This window comes from Tenrec ecaudatus, chromosome 17 (genome assembly GCF_050624435.1).
Source record: "Tenrec ecaudatus isolate mTenEca1 chromosome 17, mTenEca1.hap1, whole genome shotgun sequence".
NCBI classification, from domain to species: domain Eukaryota; kingdom Metazoa; phylum Chordata; class Mammalia; order Afrosoricida; family Tenrecidae; genus Tenrec; species Tenrec ecaudatus.
Window position 1 is genome coordinate 53,134,436 of NC_134546.1, and position 17,455 is coordinate 53,151,890.

The window sequence follows — 17,455 nt, forward strand, 5'->3', positions numbered from 1 at the left end:
AGTGGGGCATTTGTTTCTTGATTTTTATCCATTATGAAAACTAGCAAGAAGGTCAGTTATTATCATCACGTATAAATCTTTGCACACACTTCGCATTATTGCATTCAACAGCCAGAGGTCTTAGGTGAACTTTCTAAGCTTTTGACTTTGTTTTTCCTTTCATTTAAACAAGACTATCCCAGTCTTCCCACCACTTGTCTGTCAGTTTGTCGTGCAGTGGTGGTTTGGTAGTGCTGTGATGCTGGAAGCAATGTCACTGGGATTTCAAATGCCACCAGGATCTCGGAGAGTGGACAGGTTTCAGAGCTTCCAGAATATGAAGAAAGAATAGGCTGCCCACTTTTGAGAAATTAGCCACTGAAAATCTTCTAGTCAGGTTCAAAATACTGTACGATACCAAAACCTAGGGAAGCAGAACCTTGTCAGAGATAGCTATGCCAGAAGATGAATCCCTCAGGTCAGAAGGAACTACAGTAAGACCGAAGTGAATGGAAGCCTACGGAATTTTCATTTGCTGATGGAACATGACTCAAAATGAGAATAGCTGTAAACATCAATTAATAATTGGAACTTAGAATGTATGAAATATGAATCTAGGAAAATTGAAAGTTCTCCAAAATGAAATGGAACACATCAAGATCGATATTGTAGGCATTACTGAGCTGGAATGGACTGGTTTGGGCCATTCTGAATCAGGAAGTCATATGGTTTACAATGCCAGGAATGACACAATCAAAAAGAATGTCACTGCATTCATCTCCAAAAAGATCTGTCTTGAAAACATTGCTGCCAACCCAGGGACAAGGGAACAACAAGCGATCTAAAATCGATGGCCAGGAGGGTACAGGATGCCTGGTAGGGCTTGATCAAGGGCAATGTAACTGAGAGGAATTACTGAAATCCGAATGAAGGCCGAATATGATAGTGGGATAAGAGGAAAGTAAAAGGAAATAGAGGAAAGAACTAGGAGGTAAAAGGAATTTATAAAGGTCTAAATACAGGAAGGTACATATGTAAATATATTTATAGATGATGACAGTGAAATAGATCTATGTGCATATATTTATTATTAAGGTCACACTTGAACATTGGGCCTCCAACTCAAGCACTCCATCAATGCAAAAACACTTTGTTCTATTAAACTGGCATTCCATGATGCTCACCTTCCCAACACAATTGCTGAAGACAAAGCAGGTGCATAAGGAAGGGTGGTGAAGAAAGCTGAGGGTGCCCAGCGAGCAAACAATATAGTATCTGGGGTCTTAAAGGTTGAAGGTAAACAAGCGGCCATCTGGTTGAGAAGCAACAAAGCCCACATGGAAGAAGCTCACCAGTCTGTGTGATCATGAGGTGTCAAAGGGATCAGGTATCAAAGAACAAAAAAAAACATATCATTATGAACTAGGGGAAGTGTACAGTGGGGACCCAAAGCCCATCTGTAGACAACTGGGCATCCCCTTATGGAAGGGTAGTGGGGAGAGACAAGTCAGTCGAGGTGCAGTGTAGCAACGGTGAAACATACAACTTTCCCCCAGTTCTACCTTACAAATCTGGCTAGACCAGAGGTTGTACACTAGTATAGATAGGAACTGGAAACACAGGGAATCCAGGACAGATAACCCCTTCAGGAGCAGTGGTGAGAGTGTGATACTGGGTGGGTGGAGGGAAGGTGGTATAGAAAGGGGGAACCGATTACAAGGATCTACATATAACCCCCTCCCTGGGGGCCAGACAACAGAAAAGTGGGTGAAGGGAGACATCAGTCAATGGTGTAAGACATGAAAAAATAATAATTTATAAATTATCAAGCGTTTGTGAGAGAGGAAGGGTGGGGAAGGGAAGAGGAAAAAAAACGAGGAGCTGATGCCAAGGGCTCAAATAGAATGAAAATGTTTTGAAAATGATGATGGCAACAGATGTACAAATGTGCTTGACATAATGAATGCATGTATGTATTATGATAGGAGCTGTATGAGCCCCCAGTAGAATGAATAAAAAAGAAAACATTGCTGCCTGTGATGGGACATTATCTATCTACAACAAGGAAATAGAGTCAATACAACTATTATTCAAATTTACGCACCAACCACTGAAGCTAGTGATGAAAAAAATTGAAGAATTCTACCAATGTCTAACATCTGAGATTGATCAAAGATGTAATGGTTAAAAAGCTGAAGAAAATTAACACTAGTCCCCAAGAGACACTTCAATTTCGAGAAGGTCCTTGAGCAGACTGACGGCATGAACGCTGGTGATAGAAGACCCGGTGAGCTGCGGCAGGGCAGCATACATGAAGAAAGCAAATGGTCACGGGAACGATCACAGTGATGTCAGAAGAGACTTTGAAACTTGCTCCTAATCGGAGAGTAGCTAAGGCCAAGGGAAGAAATGATGACGTCAAAGTGCAATGCCACGATGAAATGTCCCGCGAATGGTGCAGGCACGGGCGAGGTGGTATTCTCTTGTTCTCGGGTTGCTCTGAGTTGGAACGGACCCTGTGGCATCTAACAATAGAGCGATCTTCATTCCCATCCCAGTGACCTCGCTGTCTTTGTACTAGGACTCTTGTTGAGAGAAGAAAAATGCTGATGTTTTGGTTTACTAGGAATATCGAATGGTTTAAAATCAGGAAGGCATGCATCATAGTTGTATCCCCTCACCCCTCAATCTGTATTCTGAGAGCAAATCATCAGAGAAGTGGGGTTATATGAAGAAGAATTCAGCATCAGGATTGGAGGAAGGCTGTGCACATGACAGCACCTTGCTTGCTGATGAAGTGAGCAGGAGTTGACGCCCTTGCTGATGAAGATCAAGGATGCGTCTTCAGTGTGGATTGTGACTCAGGTAAAGCAATCCAAAATCCTCACACTGCACCAATAGGTATGACCATGATAAGCAAAGACAAGGTTGAAATCGGCAAGGATTATGTCTTGCTTGGATGGATCCACAATTAAAGCTTATGGAAGCAGCCATCAAAAGGTCAAGGGACGTGTTGCATGGGGTTGACTGCTGCAGAAGACCTCTCTAAGGCGTTGCAAAGTAAGGATGTCACTTGGAGGACTCAGGTATACCTGACCCAACTCATGGTATTTTCAGTTGCCTCATGTGCATTCTGAAAGAGGGACACTGAATAAGGAAAACTAAGAAAAACCACTGCGTTTTACTCATGTTGCTGGTGAAGAATAATTCGAAGTACCATCAACTGCTAAAAGAACAAACAAATCTGTCTTGGCAGAAGGACAGCCAGAAAGCTCCGCAGAGACACGTGTTTTGGACTTATTATCAGGAGACGCCAGTTCCTGGAAAAGAATGTCACGCTTGGTAAAGGGAGAGGGAGAATGACCTTCTATACGGTGGCCGTAACAATTGTTCTTACATAAGAACAATTGTGCGATGGTGCAGGATCTGGTGGTGTTTCTTTTTGTTGTACACAGGGTCTTATGAATAAGGAACCTACCCGACCACACCCAACAACAACAACAAGCCAGTGTGTACTTAAGCTAACATCCCAATGGTGAAACTTAAATTCTCTTCTCCCTTGAGGTACTGGGAATAATCCTGAGAGAAGTTTCATCGGAACAAGCACCAGCACAGCCTTGCCTGGCCAGAAGGTGATTATGTTACATCATGATTTTCCTATCTCAGCACCATCGACACTGTGGATCAGGTTATTCCTGGTTGCAGGGAGCAGTCCTGCGCACTGCACGATGTTTAACAGCATCATCGATCTACAGGCAAAGCACCATTCCCCCAAACTGTGATAAAAACAGCGACCACTCTAGACGTGAGCGAATGTCCTCTACTTGAGAACCACTGTGTGAGGACAGGTATTCCGGATATAAGATACAAATGGCAGTTCAAGTAGGCTTGGTGGTGGCAGTGAAGGAAAACTGAGACCTGAAAAAGAATACTCACTTGGCTTTGTAAGGTGAGTCAGAACCAGAATTCTTTGTTTCCATCAAACTCTCATATTCCTTGGCCCTGAGGAGAAAAAATTTTTTAGCATCATTAGTTGTTTTGTTGATAATTTTCCTAATAAGTCAAAATCTTGGCTATCATTTTATTCTTATATCATGAAGGTTTTACTGTTAAGGTAACATATCAGCAACAGAGCCACATTCATTTCAACAAGCTGATTTCTAAAATGACTTCTACAAAATGACTGAACGGTTCTCCTAGAAGATGGAAAATGCTTATTGCCTCATCCAGTAAATAACCTACAAACTGTTTCACATACATCCTTCCGAATTTGGGAATGTGATCAGAATGAAGAGTCACAGCTGACTTCTCAAAATGTTAGAATCATGTCCATTAAACTGGGAAGGGCAGAAGACTTCGGCATGAGAGCGGAAGCAACTGAAGGTCGGTGGGCTTCACGAGGTCTCTGAGAGGGAGTGGAAAAGCACTGCCACTAGGGCTCCAGCTCCTGCACGCACACAGAGCCTTATCCTCAGCGCGCATCACTGGGACCCGTCTCCTACACGTTCTCTCAGCAACAGATGTGCGCCGGTCTCATTAGTGTGTCATCAAGCAAATGCACACAAAAGTCCAACCCACACAGGTGCTTCACAGAGGATCCACTCTAACGACCAATGCCGCTGCTCTCTACTCACCTGGTAGACACTAGTGTCAGAAAACAAAAATAGCTAGAGCTTAAAACGTTGTTGATAAAGTTGGGGATTCTTAAAAACGGAAATTATCTACACATACACTTTAATAAGGTAAAAGGCATATACAATGCATTGTTTTAAAGTCGCTTAGAGTACATTCACAATGCTGCACAGCCACGCTGCGAAATTTCAACACACTTTTGTCACCTCAAAAAGAAACAATCATTTGCCTCCCTCCTGGTCTCCATCCAGTCTCGAGCAACAAGCAGTCTGCTTCTTGTCTCTAGAGGTTTAGTCATTCAGCACGTGGCGCTTCGTGCCTGGCTCCCTTCACTTGCCACCATGTGTTTTGCTCCTTTTCATGGCTGAGTAATTTCCCTATGTAGGAACAGGCTAGTTTCTTTTCTTTTTTTTAAATCATTTAACTGGGAGCTCATACAATTCTTATCACAATCCACACATACATCCATTGCGTCAAGCACATGTGTACATTTGTTGCCATCATCATTCTCAAAACATTTGCCTTCTACTTGAGCCCTTAATATCGGCTGCTTATTTTTCCCCTCCCTCCCCACTTTCCCTTCCCTCATGAACCCTTCATAATTCATAAATTATTATTTTGTCACATGTTACACTGTCCGACGTCTCCCCCCGCCCTCTTATCTGCTGTCCATCCGCCAGGGAGGAGGCTATACGTAGATTCTTGTAATCAGTTCCCCCTTTCTACTCCACATTCTCTTCACCCTCCAGGCATCGCCACTCTCACCACTGGTCCTGAAGGAGTCATCTGTCCTGGATTCCCTATGTTTCCAGTTGCTATCTGTACCTATGTACATCCTCTGGTCTAGCCAGATTTGTAAGGCAGAATTGGGATCATGATAGTAGGGGGAGGAAGCATTTAAGAACTAAAGGAAAGTTATGTTTCATCGTTGTTACCCTGCACCCTGACTGGCTCATCTCCTCCCCACAACCCTTCAGTCCAGTTGGCTACCAATGGGCTTTGAGTCTCCACTCTGCACTCACCCACATTTACAATGATATGACTTTTTGTTCCTTGATGCTTGATACCTGATCCCTTCGACAGCTCGTGGTCACACAGGCTGGTGTGTTCTTCCATGTGGGCTTTGTTGCTTCTGAACTAGATGGCCACTTGTTTATCTTTGAGCCTCCAAGACCTCAGCACTTTATCTTTTGATAGCCAGGCACCATCAGCTTTCTTCAGCACATTTGCTTATGCACACGTTTGTCTTCAGTGACCGTATCAGGAAGGTGGGCACCCACTGATCTGATTTTTTGTTCTTTGATGTCTGATAACTGGTCCCTTCTACACCTCGTGGTTGGACAGGCTGGTGTGCTTCTTCTGTGTGGGCTTTGATGCTTCTCAGCTAGATGGCCACTTATTTACCTCCAAGCCTTTAAGACCCCAGACACTGTAATCTTTTGATAGCCAGGCACTGTCAGCTTTCTTCACATTTGCTTATGTACACAGTTTTCTTCAGCTATCATGTCAGGAAGGTGTGTATCCTGGAATGTCAATTTAATAGAACAACATGTTCTTGCATTGAGTAAGTGTTTGAGTGGAGGCCCAATGTCCACCTGCTGCCTTAATACTAAACATAGATTTCCCCACACGCTTATATATTTTCATATGTACATTCCAGTCATTATACCTCTATAAATGCCCTTTGTCACCTAGTTCTTTCCTCTATTTCCTTTTACTTTCCTCTTGTCCCACTATCATGCTCAGTCTTCATTTGGGTTTCAGTAATTTCTTTCGGTTACCTTGCCCTTGCTGAATCCCTACCAGGCCTCTCACACCCTCCTTGCCACTGATTTTGGATTACTTGTTGCTCCCCTGTCCCTGGGTTGGTCAGCACCACCTCCTTAACCCCACCTTCCCCTCTCCCATGTCCCCCCCGGAACCACTGGTCCCATTGTTTTCTCCTCCAGACTATTCACCCAGTCTATCTTATCTAGATAGATCTGTAGAGATAATAATATGCACCAAAAAATCGAGCCATAGCAAGATATGCAATGAGTGAGAACACAGATATGACAACAGAAAAAGGAAACAAATTACTCATAGAAGAATAATTAAAATTAAAAAATTTTAAAAGAAAAGCCTGTAAATAGATCAAGGTCTGATTTTTTATCTGTAGGCATGTCCTTCAGTCAAGTCCAATGGGGTACCATGCTTTGGCCCCAGAGTCTGTCCTTTGTACTCCCTCGGGGGCTCCCTGCTCTGCTCCCATGGTTGCTGTGTCACATGCTTTTAGTGGTTTGCCTACGTCACAGGGTCAGTCTGGGTCAGTCTCGACACTGAATCTCCAGTGTTGTCCCCCTTAGGGCCCTGGGCCATCAAGGTAAGGTGTGTCTTTTAGTGGGATCAGCCATATTGTCCACTCTGTCCATTGGCTGTTCAGAGCAGGGATATTGTCCTCCAGGCCTGATGGGCCAGGATGTGCTCCACTCTCTCTTCCTCCCCCTTCATTTGCTACCATTTGCTCTGATCAGACATGCCCCTCTCCCCTAGCTGCAGCTTCAGTGCTGTCCTCTTAAGTAAATTCTTCTGCGGGGAGGGGCAGTTGTCCATGTAGCTGGTATGGGGGCCGAACCCTAAGGCCCCTCCACTGGCTGCCCACTCGTTGGCCCACTGCATTCTTCTGGCACTGGCTTTATATCTGGTCCCTCTTTCCCTGTGGCGCACAAACAATACCCTCCCCTTGGGTGGGTCAGTGCCCTATTCCCCCATCACACATCTTTTTTTTTCCTTTCCCCTTTCCTTCCTCCACCCCCTTTTTAGTTGGCTACCATATGCACCCCTGGATTTGTTCTGGCCCCTGCCATACTACCTGGACCTCACCCCTGGAGTGCTCAGGCTACAGTTTCTTTACCCATTCATCCACTGGCACGAATGTTGAATAGTTTCTACTTTACTAAACCAAAAGACCAAACTCACTGCCAGCGAGTCAACGCTGACTCACAGTGACCCACTGTGGGTTTCTTTTTAGAGACTGTTTAAGTGTGTATAGGCGTAGAAAGCCTAGTCTTTCTTCCATGGAGCTCCTGGTAAGGTTTGATCTGCTGACCATGTGGATTATAGTCCAACGTGTAATCCCTGCATGCCCAGTTTGCACAGGAACATACATTTTCAGTTGTCTTGGGTATATAACTTAGGCATGGAATGGCTGGATCACAGCTGTGGAGGAAACACCAATCGTTTCCATGTGGTTGCATCCTTTTTACACTCACCCCAGTAATGCACAAGGGTTCCAACGCCTTCTCGTACCTACTGCTGTTGGTTAGTCTCCCCTTTGAATGTATTACAGTCATCCTAGTGGATGAGGAGAACTATCTCATTATGATTTTGATCTGAAATACCCTGATGAGTAATGATATTGAATACCTTTTAACATGCTTGTTGGCCATTTGTCTATATTCCTTGGATTTTTATTCAAGTGCTTTGCTCATTTTTATTTGGGATGTCTGTCTTTTTATAGCTAAGTTGTAAGAGTCCTTTATATATTGTAGATGCTAGATCCTTAACAACAGTACAATTTACAAGCATTTTCTCCTATTATAAGGCTGTCTTTTTCTTTTCTTGATGGTATGTTTATAACATACATATTCATTTTGATATAGTACAAATGAACAATTTCTTTTTTGTTGTTTTATTTCATGATTTCTGTGCAGTAAAGCTATCTATTTTCTTTTGCTATAATTTTCTATAACTTCACTTATTGATCAGATTTTCCATGTTATTTTTTCTTTATCTAAATCAGTTCTCCACTAAGAGTTCATAATTGTAACCACTGTAACTAATGACAATTTCATTTTGCCTTTAAAAAAATGGACTATAACCTTCAGTATAATAGCAAATAGAAAGATCATAGCAGACGTGCCCTTGTCTCGAAAGGGAACACTTTCAGCTGTTTAGCTCAAAGTATGAGATCTGCTCTGAGACTGTGGCTGATATATTTTAGCAAGGCAGTTCCTGTCAATCATTTTAGTTTGTATCTGGTCAGATGCCCTCTGGCCACAGCTTTACTATCAGACAGAGAGGTGATACTTGGTCAGTTGATCTCCCTCTTGACACAACCTGAATTTGCTCTAGGCTCAAATATTTCTCACTTGTTCCATGACAGGAATTTCTTCTCTGGCTTTTAAATATTGCTAATGGTCTTTCTTTCTTCCTCTTCATTCTTGTCTTTATCTTTATTCATTTATGCTTCATTTTATTTTTGATTGTTCCTGTTGGGTTCCCCAATTTATGAAGCACAGAAGGATGACATGCACAAAGACAATTACTGAAGCAATGGTTCATAGGAAAGGGGTGGTGAGTGGAATGGGGGAGCAAACAGTGAATGTGAGGGTGGGGGGAGTGGGAGGAGGAAAACCTAGCTGCATCTACAACTTTTTAAAAGTGACTTAACTATGGAAGTGTATATGTGAATTTTATATCAATTAAACTATTCAAAATTTTTTACTTTGTTTTTGTTTTGAATGGGTATGCTGCTTTTCCTAAATCTACTGAGGAATCCTATTTTTTTATTCTTATTCTATTGCTATGGTAAGTTATAGTGGTCCATTTTTAAAAAACGAACCAATCTAGCACTCTCGGAATAAATGTAAGATGAGGCTTTTGCAAGGACGTAGACAATGTTAAAAATGAGAGATGATAGGTTACTGTTATCTTTTAAAACACATAGGTGCTCACTAATAGGCAAGTTCTTTTAAAAACATACATAGTATGATTACAAGTTCTTATAAGTACTTACTATAATTCATGTGGGATGTGCTCCATTTAATTAATTCACTTAATCCTCCTAATAAAACTCTAAGGTAAGTAACCATATTATAGGTATAGGGAACTGGGGTGCTAAGAAGTTAAGAAGTCTGTTCACAGCTACAAGACACAGATGGAGTCAAACAGACTATTTCTATCCACGGTCTATGAGAGAAAAAATTGACGTATAAAAATAGGGGGAGTGGTGTCAAACAAAACAGGAAAAGAACTTGGAAGAAAAAGAGGTCTCTTTTGCTATAAAAAATACTTTTGTATATTTCACAATAAAAAGACTGATCACATTCTGGAATGAAATTTCGCTTTTAACAGAAATGAGTCCACTCGAATTACCTGTAAGCGGATTATCCAAGGGCACATTTTCTTTTCAAATTCTTGCTTAAATACTCCCTCAACATAAGAAGGGTCTTGGTTGGTCACTGAACAGAAACTGGAAACAAAGGCTTTGGGGTCCAAGCACTATGTCTCAGAATAGGAGAGCAGCGGTCTTTCAGCCACACCAAGTACAACAGACAGAGGCCGCAGGGCAAAAACCACGCAGCCAGCTCAAGAAGAAAGACAGCACCAGTGCATGTCAGCTCACTCGTGCCCACGATATCCATCTTTATGCATTGTATTTCATCTTTGATGACTTCCAAGTGTCCAGGATCTCAGTCTGCGTACAGCTCATGTTCTGATTAGGAAGGGACGTTTGCAGCTGCTTCTTTTCCCTGTGAGCCGCGCCCCATTAGCAATGGAAAGTCTCCGCCGCAGCCCTCCATCCACATCCTTAGGGTGGCTCTCGGGGCTCATCAACTAGCACTGTATTTGAGACAGCGTTTCACGGGTCTTCCTAAGCTCACAGTGGCAATGCCTCCGAAGTGGACAGTTAAATCTTTCATGGGAGTCTGTTCTTAGGCTGGAAGCTCCGCGAAAAAATGCTCACTTTGAGTGGCCCTGCTGGCATTTGAAGTCCTGGTGGCATAGCTTCTAGAAATACAACAACATGTAGCCACTAGAGTAAGACAAACTGACTGGCAAGTGGTAGCCATCTCTCTAGAGCGCTCATCAAGTGACTGGGTAGAACAATGCAAATTGGGTATAATGAGCTTTACCTTGGGGATGGGTCAGTTTTCATTTCTCTTTGTATAAGAGAGCCATCGCAGACGCAAGGACAGAGAGACAGACTCCTGTGGCTGCCACTCAAGAGGAGTCGCCACAGGGTGCATGGCAGAGCCCTGTCTGAAGTGGCAGAGGCAGCTCAGGCGTGGAAGGAGCCAAGCCAGGATAAAGCAGCACTGCAGGACAAGGGGGCAGGTGGGCAGGGAGGCTTCTTGGTCTAGAGACCAAGGTAGAGACCACGGAATCAGCTGACTGCTTGCTGAGAAGAGGCCCTGATGCTGTCTTGTGATCTGTTAACTACACTGGTCAGTTCTACGTGCCCATTACAACGGATTATTGGACCCACCGAAGAAGCAGAGTGCCGAAGGGGTCAGAATAGGATAAAAGAAGAGAGAAGGGAAGAGGCCTGTCTGACCTCCCTCGGCCGCTGGCAATTAGCCTTCAGTGGGTGCGGAGTTGGATTCCCCTTCTCCTTTGTGTAGCTGGAGGAGGTCAGCAGTGGTCCTCACACCACCATTGTTGACATTTTAATATTCCAATAGCAACCTGGGTGGCATTGTGGATCAGGTACTGGCTGTCAATATAAAGTTGGCAGTTCAGACCCACCAGTCACTCCATGGGAAAAAGATGAGGCTGTCTCTTTCCATAAGGAATTGCAGTCTTAGAAATCCCTTACAGGGAGGGTCTCTGTGAGTTGGAATCAACTGGCTAGCAGTGAGTACATAAGTTCTAGCTTTCAGTATAAATTTAACACTCTTCACTGGAAAGTTCAAGCTTGATGTCATCTTCTGTATCTTTAAAAACAAACTCATTCCCCTCCAACTACCATGATCTGAATTCTACCTTGCAGGGCTGGATAGGGCAGAGGTTGTACACTGGTGCATATGGGAGCTGGAGGCACAGGGAATCCAGGGTGGATGATACCTTCAGGACCAGGGGTGTGAGGGGTGATGCTGGGAGAGTGGAGGGTGAGTGGGTTGTAAAGGGGGAACTGATTACAAGGATCTGCAAGTGACCTCCTCCCTGGGGGATGGACAACAGAAAAGGGGGTGAAGGGAGATGCCGGATAGGGCAAGATATGACAAAATAATAATCTATAAATTATCAAGAATTCATGAAGGAGGGGGGAGTGGGGAGGGAGGGGGGAAAAAAAAGAGGACCTGATGCAAAGGGCTTAAGTGGAGAGCAAATGCTTTGAGAATGATGTATGTATATGTATGGATTGTGATAAGAGTTGGATGAGCCCCTAATAAAATGTTTTTAAAAAAACCAAAAACTCATTCTTCCCATTCTATGTCTGTTTTGACTGTATATCTGTCAGAGGTTACCTTAGCCTAAAATTTCCACAAATTATTCCTACCCCCTCCCAATAACCAATAATATTACAAAATATTAATACTAGTTTAAAATGTTTCATGATTACTTTCCATCCTCTTAATTTCTTCTAAATTAGATTATATCAGACAATCAACTCTAGATTGTGGATCTTTTATAAAGTGTCATTTCATGCCTGGTTTAGTAAAATAACCATGTAGCTTTCCAACATTCCAATCTTATTAGCTTAATACACGTGCTAAATCTTCCCAAATCACCACCACTTCCTGATCTCATTCCACGGGTTACCACAATTTGTCCTTGCTCTAGGTTTTTAACTTTATATTCTTTACCATTATCGTCTTAACTTGATAGGTTTAGGTTTTCAGGCTCCATTTCTGAAGCAATCAGGGACTTTAAGACTGTGTGTATGTGTGGTAGTATTTGTATCACTTGGAATACTGTCGCCAGGGGGCAGTAGAGCTTGATATATACCAACAGGTTCATACACTACGCAAGATAAGACATGATTTCTTTTACACAAAAGTATATTCCAATGACAATGGCTAAGTAGACACTGAACAGACTTAAGATTGGGCACACTATTTACTAACTCCTTTAAGACATCCGGAGAGAGTTTAAACCCATTCACTGTAACCTTAGCCACTGCATCTCTGTCGGTGCCCCCTAATTCAATTAAGACCATCTGTCTATAGCTGGATGCTCTAGGGCAGTGGTTCTCAGCCTTCCGAATGCTGCGACCCTTTAACACATTTCCTCGTGTTGTGATGACCCCCAACCATAAAATCATTTTCGTTGAGACTTCATCACTGTAATTTTGCTACTGTTAGGAATCAGGCAGCCCCTGTGAAAGGGTCATTCAACACCCAAAGGGGTTGTGACCCACAGGTTGAGAACCACTGCTCTAGGGTCACCATCAGGATTGGTCTGTCTCCATTCATCACACAAGAACACCCACAGAACTTATGCTTCTCCGATTCATATCCTTTCCCCAAAATCCGTGTCAGAAATTTTGGTGTTTAATTTTGATCTAATTATTTTGTTCATGTGAGAAAGTTCTGTTTGTTTTTCCTTCATACACGTGGCCTTAAGGAAGTCAAAGTCCTTTGTGAGCCCAGCTGTGAGACCTCACTCACTGCCATCGAGTCGATACCGACTCATAGCGACCCTACAGGCCCTTATGGTCGAACTAATTACCCTTGTGGGTTTCTAAGACTCTAACTGCTGCGGGAGAAGCCCTGTCTCTCGCCCTTGAGCAGGTGGTGGCTTTGACCCAGCTGACCTCAGAATTAGCAGCTCAGTGTGTAACCACTCCCCCCAGGGCACCTGACATTCCCATCAGCAGCTGGCGTCCAGCGGTCGACCATATTGGAATCATCTGAGACCTTGTTACAGTGGAGATTCCTACCTAAAACCAAGTGACTCAGAATCAATAAGCTGCAGCCCAGGATGTACTTTTCACAAGGACCCAGATGATTCTGATGCAGGCAGTCTGTTGAAATCAACCTCAATGTCCAGTGTCATGATTTGATTAGCACTCCTGAAGCAACACAGCGACTGCTGTCATCATGAGGTCTTTCTCTCCCTGTACCAGACCACCAGTATCATGAAGTCTTTCTCTCCCTGTACAAGACCACCAGTATCATCATGAAGTCTTTCTCTCCCTGTACAAGACCACCAGTATCATCATGAAGTCTTTCTCTCCCTGTACAAGACTACCAGTATCATCATGAAGTCTTTCTCTCCCTGTACAAGACCACCAGTATCATCATGAAGTCTTTCTCTCCCTGTACAAGACTACCAGTATCATCATGAAGTCTTTCTCTCCATGTACAAGACTACCAGTATCATCATGAAGTCTTTCTCTCCCTGTACAAGACCACCAGTATCATCATGAAGTCTTTCTTTCCCTGTACAAGACCACCAGTATCATCATGAAGTCTTTCTCTCCCTGTACAAGACCACCAGTATCATCATGAAGTCTTTCTTTCCCTGTACAAGACCACCAGTTCTGAAGGGTTAGAGCAACAGCACTCACGCACCTTGGGAGCCGGGCAGTTTCTCGGGAGATGAAGAAAAGAAAGCCTTCACTAGCTCTGTCTTGCACGAGTTGAGCGGACATTGCAGGAGATCTCTCAACAGACTAAATGCAGAAGAAGCGGTGCAAGAATCTGGCTCTCTTTACTAAGTCAGACATTTAAGACATTTGCAAAAATCGTTTGTGGAAAACACGTTATTCGTGTGAACAAGGCTTTATTGTTATTTAAATTATTTAATATTTTAATGATACATATTAATAAATGTTTTCTAGGTAAACAAAAGCTCTTTGGGATCCTCAGCAGTTTTTAATGTAAAAAGGGTGCTAAAACAAAAAAATACGGGAATTGCTTTAATATATATTATGAGTCAGATTATACATCTTATCAGAACTCATCACATCCTACCCCCAAATTGATGGTTCCTATCCTCAGAATAACATTCAAATGACCTAAGGCGTGCGGCAGAGCAACGGGGGGGTGGGGTGAAGAGAGAGCAGGGAGCTCCCGAGGGAGTGCAAAGGATAGACTCGGGGGCCAGAGCATGGCACCCCATCGGACTTGACTGGAGGACACGCCTAGAGGTCAAAAATCAGACCCTGATCTATTTACAGGTTTTTCTTTCTTTTTCTTTTTCAAAAATTATTTTATTCTTTTATGGGTCATTGGTTTTCTTTTTTGTTATAATCGTTGTGTTCTCTTTTGTCGCTTTGTCTTGCTATGCCTTGTTTTTTGAGTGCATATTACTATCTCTGCAGATCTATCTAGATAAGACAGGCTGGATGAACAGTCTGAAAGAGAAAACAATGGGACTGATGGTTCTAGGGGGACATGGGAAAGGGGGAGGAGGGAGTAAGGAGGTGGTATTGACCAATCCAGGGACAATGGAGCAACAAGTGATCCAAAATTAGTGGCAAGGAGGGTGTGAGAGGCCTGGTAAGGGCAATGTAACTGAGAGGAATTACTGAAACCCAAATGAAGACTGAGCATGATAGTGGGACAAGAGGAAAGTACAAGAAAATAGAGGAAAGAATTAGGAGTCAAAGGGTATTTAAGGAGGTCTAAATACAGCCATGTACATATGTAAATATATTAACATAGGATGGTGGGGAAATATATCCATGTGCATATATTTATAAGTTTAGTATTAAGGCAGCAGATGGACATTGGACCTCCACTCAAGTACTTACTCAGTGCAAGAACACTTTGTTCTATTAAACTGGCATTCCAGGATGCACACTTTCCCGACACAATTGCTGAAGACAAATGGGTGCATAAGCAAATGTGGTGAAGAAAGTTGATGGTACCAGTCTATCAAAAGATATAGTGTCTGAGGTCTAAAAGGCTTGCAGGTAAACAAGCAGCCATCTAGCTCAGAAGCAATAAAGCCCACATGGAAGAAACACCTGTGTGACCACGAGGTGTCAAAGGGATCAGGTATCAGGCAACAAAAAACAAAAAATCATATTGTAGATGAGGGTGAGTGCACAGTGGAAACTGAAAGCCCATCTGTAGGCAACTGGACACCCCCTTACTGAAGGATTGTGGGAGGTGACGAGCCAGTCAGGTTGCAGGGTAGCAATGATGAAACATACAACTTTCCTCCACTTCTTAAATGCTTCCTCCTCCCTCACTATCATGATCCCAGTTCTACCTTACAAATCAGGCTAGACCAGAGGATGTACATTGGTACATAAAGGAACTGAAAGCAGAGAATCCAGGACAGATGACTTCTTCAGGACCAGCGGTGAGAGTAAGTGATACCTGAAGGGTGGAGGGAAGGTCGGGTAGAAAGGGGAAACTGATGATAAGGATCTACATATAACCTCCTCCCTGGGGGATGGGCAACAGAAAAGAGGGGGAAGGGAGACGTCGGACAGTGTGAGATATGAAAAAATAATAATTTATAAATTATCAAGGGTTCATGAGGGAGAGTAGGTAAGAAGGGAGGGGGGAAATGAGGAGCTGATATTAAGGGCTCAAGTAGAAAGAAAATGTTTTGAGAATGATGATTGTAACAAATGCACAAATGTGCTTGACACAATGTATGGATGTATGGATTGGGATAACAATTGTATGAGCCCCAATAAAAAGATTTTTTTTAAAAGACTCAAATGACCTAATGACATCTGAGAACAATTTACTCTAAAACATTTCTAATTCTTTTGTTTTTATATTTTTGTTAAAAAGATAAGAAAACTAAATTAAGGAGAAAAGAGTGTGTGTGTGTATATTTACTCTTAATATATTTTATATAAATATGCACATATTTATATTTGTTTTTATATTTTTGTAATATTTACTCTAGATCTATATTTAGAATATTTATATATAAATAAAAAGCTTATCTGATTTCCATTTTTCAAACACACATGCAGTTAATATATAAAAACCTATTAAGTTTTTATATTCTAGCAATAAATAAAAATAAAATGAAAGATAGCACTTTTGGTTATCTCAAGACCCAGAAAATACAAATATTGGACTATAGGTCTGTAATATCTGTACACAAAAAGTTTTTAGATATTAGAATCCATGCATTTGAATTATGGTGCTGAAGAGGAATATTGAAAGTAGCACGAACTGCCAGAAGAACACACAGATCCGTGCTGGAAGAAGTACAGCAAGACTGCCCCTTAGAGGTGAGGATGGCTAGGCTTCGTCTCTGTTCTTTGAACGTGTTATGAAGAGAGACCGAGTCCCTGGAGAAGGACATCAGCTTGACAAAGTAGAGGGTCAGCGAAAATGAGGAAGGCTGACGACAAAATGGGCAGCAGCAAGGGACTCACTCAAACAGGGGAACAACTGTGAGGGCGGTGCAGGAGTGAACAGCGTTTCATTCTGTTCACATAAGGTCGCTGTGAGCCGAACGGACTTGTAACAACAATGGGCAGAAATGAAAGCAGCTCTAGAACTATACAGAGATAGAACACTGCCATGAATGGAAACCCAATTCTATTAGGATGCCAATGCTTCCAACTTGATTTACAGATTTGATGTAATCCTAATATAATTCCAGGATGCTTTTCTGATCCAAACTCTCATATTAAAATACAAAGGGCCTCAGTCAACTAAAATGATTTTGTAAAAGTTAAACAAAGTTGGAGGATCTACATTACTTATTTCAAGATGTATTCTAAAGCAATGGTTTCTTCTACGAGAAGAACAAACAAACCTGTCTTGAAAGAAGTTACAGTCAGAATGCTCTTTAGAATGAAGGGCAGTGAGACTTCATCTCACATACTTTAGACAGATGATGAGGATGGACCATTCCTGGAAAAAGGCTTCCTGCTCGATAAAGTAGTGGGTCAGAGAAAAGACAGCCTCTCCATGAAGTGGACTGACACTGGTCAACAATGGACTCAAACATAGTGATAATTGTGAGGATGACCCTGGACTGGGCAGTGCTTCGGTCTGCTGGACAGAAGGTCGCTATGAGTCAGAATTGACTTAATGAGAACCACGTGGCGGGGAGGACAGATGGACACATCAGTGGGCTGGAACAAACGTCTCTGAATTGCAGCAGTGGGTGGAATGCGGTGTATGTTTTGCTGTGCATATAAGCATTC

General features: G+C 42.6%; 1 protein-coding gene across 4 annotated transcripts in view; it reads right to left on the minus strand.

The window, feature by feature from the left end:
- SCAPER (S-phase cyclin A associated protein in the ER) overlaps nucleotides 1-17,455 on the minus strand; it is a 414,928-nt gene that overhangs the window by 227,768 nt on the left and 169,705 nt on the right. For all 4 annotated transcript variants that reach the window (XM_075535309.1, XM_075535310.1, XM_075535311.1 and 1 more), the window contains one exon: nucleotides 3,916-3,981. In XM_075535309.1, coding sequence (XP_075391424.1) covers nucleotides 3,916-3,981 — 66 coding nt within the window. The remainder of the gene's footprint in view (nucleotides 1-3,915; nucleotides 3,982-17,455) is intronic.